Raw genomic sequence first — 7,450 nt, 5'->3', positions numbered from 1 at the left:
TATTTTTTCCCATTCATTTTATGTACTAATCATATGCTCATTGTGTAGTACAGGGAAATACATTTAATAACTTATTTCATTTGAAATAACAATGATACATTTGAATTTTAGTAAACACTCAAAATAAGGATAGACGATGTCAATGGATTTTGAACATGCAAGGAGAACGGGGAGTTAATCCTTCACATAAGGACGCCAAATCTGCTCTAAAAACCTTCCACTCAAGGCCTTTCTTTTTAATAAATGTTAAAGTTTGCACAGAAAAGCCCCAAAAACTTATCAATAGCGTGACATATTGCACGTGATTTTGCTGATTTCTTTTATTATTTTATCATCCATCTAACTATCTATCTAATATATATATATATATATATATATATATATATATATATATATATATATATATATATATATATATATATAAGAACAAGGAAAATAGTAGTCAAAAATGAAAAAAATATCATTTTATTTCATCTTAAGTATCATTTAGGTTGTGTCTGTTATGTTTTGGTCATGTTTCTAAAAACAGAAATTCTATTGACAGCAAAATTAAACACCAAAATCAGTAAAAACCTGTATTACCTCCCGAGCAAGGGTAACACCAAAAGATAAAAAAAAAACTCTACTGTCAATTTAAGCAATATGATTATTTAAGCTTACTGCTGGGGATAATTTTTTTAAACATTTCCAAAGGGCTCAAAAAGGTTGAAAAACACTACACTGGTGTAAAATGTCACTTTTAATTTTGCAGTGCCATCACTGCAATCTCACCGACAGCAATGCAAATCTCGCCAAAAGCCCTCGTTTTTTGATGGTGTAATTCTTGATGTTTAAAAATATAAAACATCAAAAATTGAGATGTTGGAGATCCATGGTGCACAGCGTGGTTGTGAACAAGTCAAAGTCCTCTTCAGAAAAATCTACCGGTCTGTCTAGGGAACTCTGCAGGTTTGGTGACAAGCAAGGGTCCCCTGCAAAAAAAGTCAGGTCAGGGAGCTCAGAAGAGGCCAAGGCAGGGGAGAGAGTCGAGTCCGACTGCTTGTTTGCTTTCTCGCTAGAATTTGTGGCGGTCGGGGGCTCCGGGGAGAGGAATTCGGTGGAGTCTGGCGCATTGGAGAGTTTTGGCAGGCCCAGGCAGCTTGATAGCCCCCCTTCCTCTAGCGTGGGATGCGCATTGTTCCCGCTGTCATGGGCGTGGGAGGTGGGTGCTGCGACCGAAGATGGATTACTACTCCCCGCCTCGCCATCCGATAAGTCACCGGTGCCAGATGCCTCGAGCGGTTGGCTTGAGTATGGTGATGAAGCATCCTCGCCTTCAAGCGGCTCAATGTAGCTCGGCTCGCCAGATTCTTGCTTTCCCCCTCCCCCATCGCCATCACGATGGTGCGTCGTCTGTCGTTTGTGTTTCATCCGCCGGTTCTGAAACCAAACTTTAACCTGTCGCTCGGTCAAATCCAAGAGGGCTGCGATCTCTACTCTTCTGGGTCGACAAAGATATTTATTGAAGTGAAACTCCTTTTCGAGCTCCAACAGTTGCGTATTAGTGTAGGCGGTGCGCAGCCGACGGGATCCGGCTCCCCCGATGTCAAGAACCGCCTGATGTAGCTCTATACGGAAAAGTAGATAAAGAATATCAGCACAGAATGAGTATATGTTTGTAAATTTTATTATAGTAATTTGGTAATAATGTATTGATATATCTTAATAATACATAACTCAAATTTATAGGTAAACTTTTCATAAATAGTGACGTATCCAAGCAAAAAGTAATAATAATGGTAATAATACCTTGTGTTTACTGGAATCGGATTTACCAAAACTCCATGTGTGGCCCACTCCTATTATCCAGATATCATGTTACATTTTGACTTACCATACAAAATAAGAACGATGAAAGAGCAACACACACACACACAGATATATATATATATATATATATATATATATATATATATATATATATATATATATATATATATATATATGTGTGTGTGTGTGTGTGATTTAAAACCAATTTTCAAAATGTTATCAGCGAATTTGTTTTTTGTTGTTGAATTCTTAAATATGATAAACATTACCAATGTACAAGTGATTAATAATATGCATGAGAATCCCCTTGTGTTGAGTTAAACATGCCATCATTATTTTTCTATCTATCTATCTATCTATCTCGGTGGAGTCGGTGCATTGGATTGTTTTAGCAAAGATCAATGCAAAAAAATATTAATAATCCTGGCCTAAAAATGAAATATAAACCCGTTATGACTAATAATTTTACAATATGGTAGGGAAAATGTAACCCCCACCCCACCATGCTTTGATTATATGCACCCCCGTTATATTGGCATTTAAACAGTTGACCAGGCGATGTTTGGAAATATACGGAACAAATTAAGTAGGCTACAGATAATAATTATGAGCACGTGGGTATTTGGTAAATACATTTCCTTTTTTGTTTGCAACGTCTATTTCCATCACTTTCCTATATATTCGTTATAGGTCAAAATTTTACTCATTGCAAACTGTACGCCTATCATCAAATTATACCATGCTTTTTAACCCTTGTAGTCAGAAATAATATTATTTGCACTTGATGTATTTTGACCATAAAATGTCCACGCCTTTACGGTGTAATAACGTTTTAATTAGTGATTTTTTTTCTTTTGACTTCCAACCACTGAGAATGTTCAGCTATGCAGATGAAGCTGCATAACAATGCTGGGCTTTAAGAAGGCTGAATTTGGGTTTTAATAATTAACAAAATACACATTCAAATATTTTGTTTTTCTGTGAAAATATTAAAAGCCTATTTCAGGACATAATAGACTAACTTCAAATGAAAGCATATAAATAATGTGGGCCATTCAATTCAAGCAGAATGAGCTGGATATTTGTCCGTGCTTATGATGTGATTAGCGTTTATCAAGAGAACCTCATTTGAAAAAATAATTCTAAATATGTGCTAAGATGTCAAAAATATGCAACACAACTGATAAAGCAAAGTAAATAAACAGACGCCAGGCTCATCCTTCTCCCCTCAGGGACAAGAAAACAAGAGTATGGGGTTAACATCGAAATAAACATGACATTGCATACCTTTTTGATACCCTCCGTTGTTTTTTGATATTGTTTCTTTGATGATAACTCATCAGAACGATTAAAACAACAATTTACCTCCCAATGTTTAAAGGTAATAAACGATTGTGGAAGGCATTGCACTTCATCTTGCGCCAAAAATGGCTTCCATTGTTCAACTTGCATCACCGCAATGCACACGACACAAATAGACACAAATAACACCTTGGATTCATCTGTTTGACACAATGGAACAAGTGCAAGTGAACACTGGACAGCATAATTGAGTTATTCCTTGCGGGCCAAACGAACGTGATCTAGCACATACCGACCTGTGGGCGACTCGATGCCCGCCGGAGCGTACCCGGGGGCAGTTGGTGATGGAGATGAAGATGCGGGTAGGATGATGGATCCACCACTGCTTGAGCTGTTCCCACTTTTCTGACCCTTTTTGGACGATTTCTTCTCCTTCATCCAGGGGAATTCGTGAGCAGGTGCTCCCGAGATCGAGGATGTGTTTGCGGCGGGGGCCTGCTCAGGCGTGCAGGGCTGCTGGGTGAGTCGGTGGTTGGTTTGGGGGCCATTACTAACGGAGCTTCTTCGGTTCTGTTGGTTCCTTAAAGATGATCTCGGCTGGCTGACTGTGCAGTGGCTGAAGCTAGGAATGGTGTTCTCGAAGGGAGGCGGAATTACTGTCTGCTCCTTGATTGATGAAGTTTGAAATGACTCCAGGACGGCAGGGAACGACGTCAGGCACTCTGCTAGCGACGGTTGGCTGTTTATAAAACCGATCTCGCGTTCAAATTCAAAATTCATAGCTATTAAAAATTGATATAAATGACTGACGACGAACCTCGGCCAAATCTCTCCTGCTTAATAAAAAGCAAAACACAAGCGTGCAAATCAACACGCATATACACAATCGTGCAGACTCCTACGCATCTGAAACAGCTCAGAATTAAACGGACATAAAAAACACACAAAAAAATGTCTGCAGCTACAGAAACGAACAAATAATGCAGAATGCAATATAATTATTATATATATTGGTTATATTACTCGCGTGTTGAGGCCCAGGTAGGCTATAATGAAAAGCTATGGGGTGAAACTGAAGCCAATTCCTGGTCACGTGACCCCCAATAACCAATTAAAGCCTAGGCCCGGCAGCAGCGTTGATTGTGGGAAGCTGCGGAATTGTTTTGTACAAAATAAGGCAAACTGGGAAACAAAACAAAATAATACCATTGTTTTGTCCTGAGGGATTCAGGGGGAGGGGGGAAATTCTGAAGGCTACTGGTGGCCATGTGGACAGTGTGGGCGACCTGTCTCAGCTCGTATACACAAACAATGGGACATTTTCACATTGTGGCTGATGACAGTTAACATTCAAACGTGAGCAACACTATTTATGAGGTATATTTATGGCTCTTAGAAAATGCTTACAGATATAAATTTAAAACAGGGGTCACCAATATCACTCCGATCCAAGTAGATACAATGTACCATCAATCAATACTCATGCGATACCGATCCAATTTGTTTTTAAATTGAACTGTCATTATTGACATTGATATCAACATTGTGAAATATTGTATGCATCAAGATTAGTCATGGCACTCCAGGGTAAAACGTGTAATATTTACTTAAAATAGAAAAAGGATAAAAGACTATCAGGATAAATAGGCAAAAAATAAAATAAAATAAATAACGACAAAGTTGTGCTTAGAAAACCTGGCCTAGGTTTTGATATTAATGCATCAAAAAGAATAGTGCATTGTAAAAATAGTGCAATAAAAATAAGTGCAATGCCATTTAGTGGCATTTAAAAAACAAAACAAAAAACAGCATATATTTTCACATTTTTGTGCATGAGTATACTGTATGTGTTCACTATTCAACATCAACAAAAAGAGAAAATACCGAAAATGAGTCGCAAGATATCTTTTCACTTTTTTGTGCTTTTGTTTAGGGCAGTGCATCAAAATTATTTCCTCACCCCTCTAAAGAAGAAATTATTTTGCACTCCGTCTTTTTTTTTTTACTGATCACATAATATTGGTAGGGACAAAAGAACGATTGTTCGATTTTAGTGGTAGCATATCACTTCTGTTCATACCAAATCTGCTGCCAACATTTTAACCTGGCAAGCACACTGGTCTTTGCTTGTCTCCCTCTGTGGTCGCAGTGAAGTGCTACATACGCTTCGTCAAACTTCCTCATCATAGCTTTCCAGAGGGGACTTTTGTTTTTCTCTTGACCCTGTCTCTCTTCGACTGTCTCTGCTTCAATGCTTACACTGTGTACTCAATGCTCTGCATGGAGGCTAAATGTAAACAAGACAATTTGCCAATGAGAAGACCACTGTGACCTAGTGTAGTGGAGGTTCAATTGCATTTTATTCTGGTAAGAATTAAAAAAAAATCCCCGAAGCCTTGACAGAGCGTTGCAGCCCCTTCCCCCCATGGGGGCCCGTCCCTCTATTTGAGAATCACTGACTCAAGATGGTGATGGCCCTGTGGGAAGACGTTGTCTCTGAACCTGGTTGTCCTTGTTTTGAAGAACCTGTTGCACCTGCCAGAGGGCAACAGGTCAAAGAGGTGGTGGCAGGGATGGGAATTGTCTCTTATCATGTTAATTGCTCTTCTACGGTATTGCAAGCAGGCAATGTCCTCTGAGTGGGGAGAAAGCAGCCAATGAACTTTTGGGCTGTGTTGATTACTGTCTGTATGTTTTTCCTGTCTGTCTTCTTCTTCTTCTTCTCTGTCTTCTTCTTTTTGCTTGGATGTGTCATGATTATGAAAAAAAGACCTTCCCCTTGTGTTAGTTTAGATGATTCTTTTATTAAAGTTGATGTCTGCAATTTCTCCTGGGTTAAAGTCATGATCACAGCCTCAGTCAGCTCTTTCCTTAAGTACTAATAAACTCTTCCTTTTTTAATCTTTTTTTGGGATTGGGTTGGCGTTTCGATTGTATTTGAAACAGGCCTTTTCTTACTTTTACAATTTTTCAGGCTACACTAACAAAAAGACCCAGGAAGGAGCATGCATGTTTATTTTATAGTTGGTTTTTAAGATAACAACTGATTACGTGACTACTATGTTGTTTTCATGTTAGTATCGTGTTCTCACCAGGTTGTATTTATTAAATGTCGTTTTGAAAACAGGCTCAGTCAACAAGTAAAATATCTGCGATCTCAGTTATTTACATATATGAATTACAGAGTTGTTTTAAAAATGTTTTGGAAGGATTCATCACGTCAATATAGACACTGATCATGTTGATTGATGCCAACAAGAAATCAAAATTCCCAGAAAATCACTATGACCTAACACTGGTCAGCTGTTTTCAGAACCGGTCCTCGAGCTATCTTTGCAATCAATGGAAATAATATTCATGCATCTAATAGGGTTTCGAAGTGAGGCACAGGTTTCAATCTGAAAGAAAACATATGAGTGTTTTCTATTTTTATTTTTGAAATAGTGAATGTTTCTTCCCAGTGCGTGAAGCTAGATCTGTGTTCTACTTTTTTGTGATAGCCTTCCCGAAGATTGAAGTGGAAATGTTAGTGTGTTCACACAGGGAGAGTGAGTTCACGGAGAGGTCGTTAAGCAACGGAAGGGTGAGCACTGTGGGCGTAACCGGCCCGTTTTTGGGGGTGGAGGAGCACCCCCAGATCCAACCCAAACACCCCAAAAGTTATAAAACATGTTTTTCTCTTAATAAAAGACAGGATAGGCTTCAATTGGATGAGAAATGCTGTATAAAAAAAAAAGGAAAACAAAACAAAAATATGAACAAGCAGCGTCCACTGCCCTGAAATGGTCCAGTCCATTTGATTTCGAGCTTCGCTCTTGCCCCCTCAACGCTCATTTGTGGCATATTTATTTTGTCGTCGTTACCATTACAGACGGTCAAAAGCATTGCGCTACGGACATTTTTGTGCATGTTTACGTACATTCTGTGTGTTTACACACACTTTTGTGTGAGTTTACATACGTTTTAATGCATGTTTATGTACATTTTGTGTGTTTATGTACATATTTGTGTTTGTTTTCATATGTTATTGTCTGTTTTTACCTTTGTTTTTGTACGCTCTTATTTACGTTTTGTGTTTGCATGTTTTTGTAAATATTTACGTACGTCTTTGTGCGTGTTTCCGTACGTATTGTGTGTGTTTGCGTACGGTTTTGTGTATGTTTACATACGTTCTGTGTGTTCACACACATTTTTTTGTGTGTTTACATAAGTTTTCATGCATGTTTATGTACATTTTGTGTGTTTATGTACATATTTGTGTTTGTTTTCATAAATTTTTGTCTGTTTTTACCTACGTTTTTGTGCGTTCTTATGTACATTTTGTGTGTTTCCATACGTT

At 38.2% G+C, this 7,450-nt stretch overlaps 1 protein-coding gene across 1 annotated transcript; it reads right to left on the bottom strand.

The window, feature by feature from the left end:
- Positions 1-507: 507 nt before the first annotated feature.
- hoxb2a (homeobox B2a) lies at positions 508-4,190 on the bottom strand. The gene is made up of 2 exons (XM_088352830.1): positions 3,408-4,190; positions 508-1,607 (listed from the first exon to the last, which is right to left on the bottom strand). Exons 1-2 carry the CDS (start codon positions 3,889-3,891, stop codon positions 847-849), a joined length of 1,245 nt encoding a protein of 414 aa, XP_088208956.1. The 5' UTR covers positions 3,892-4,190; the 3' UTR covers positions 508-846.
- Positions 4,191-7,450: the final 3,260 nt, after the last annotated feature.

The sequence above is a fragment of the Urocampus carinirostris genome, chromosome 1, assembly GCF_059441175.1.
Source record: "Urocampus carinirostris isolate Australia breed hairy pipefish chromosome 1, RoL_Ucar_1.0, whole genome shotgun sequence".
In the NCBI taxonomy this organism is placed as follows: Eukaryota; Metazoa; Chordata; class Actinopteri; order Syngnathiformes; family Syngnathidae; genus Urocampus; species Urocampus carinirostris.
The sequence above is the reverse complement of the archived record's forward strand: the minus strand, read 5'-3'. Positions and strand labels throughout refer to the sequence as shown.

What these genes read in the sequence shown, in the direction of transcription:
- hoxb2a (XM_088352830.1), bottom strand. Translation starts at nt 3,891, where the DNA reads ATGAATTTTGAATTTGAACGCGAGATCGGTTTTATAAACAGCCAACCG. An exon ending in GGGCATCGAGTCGCCCACAG is followed by an intron (nt 1,608 to 3,407) that starts GTCGGTATGTGC and finishes TTTTCCGTATAG; the next exon opens with AGCTACATCAGGCGGTTCTT.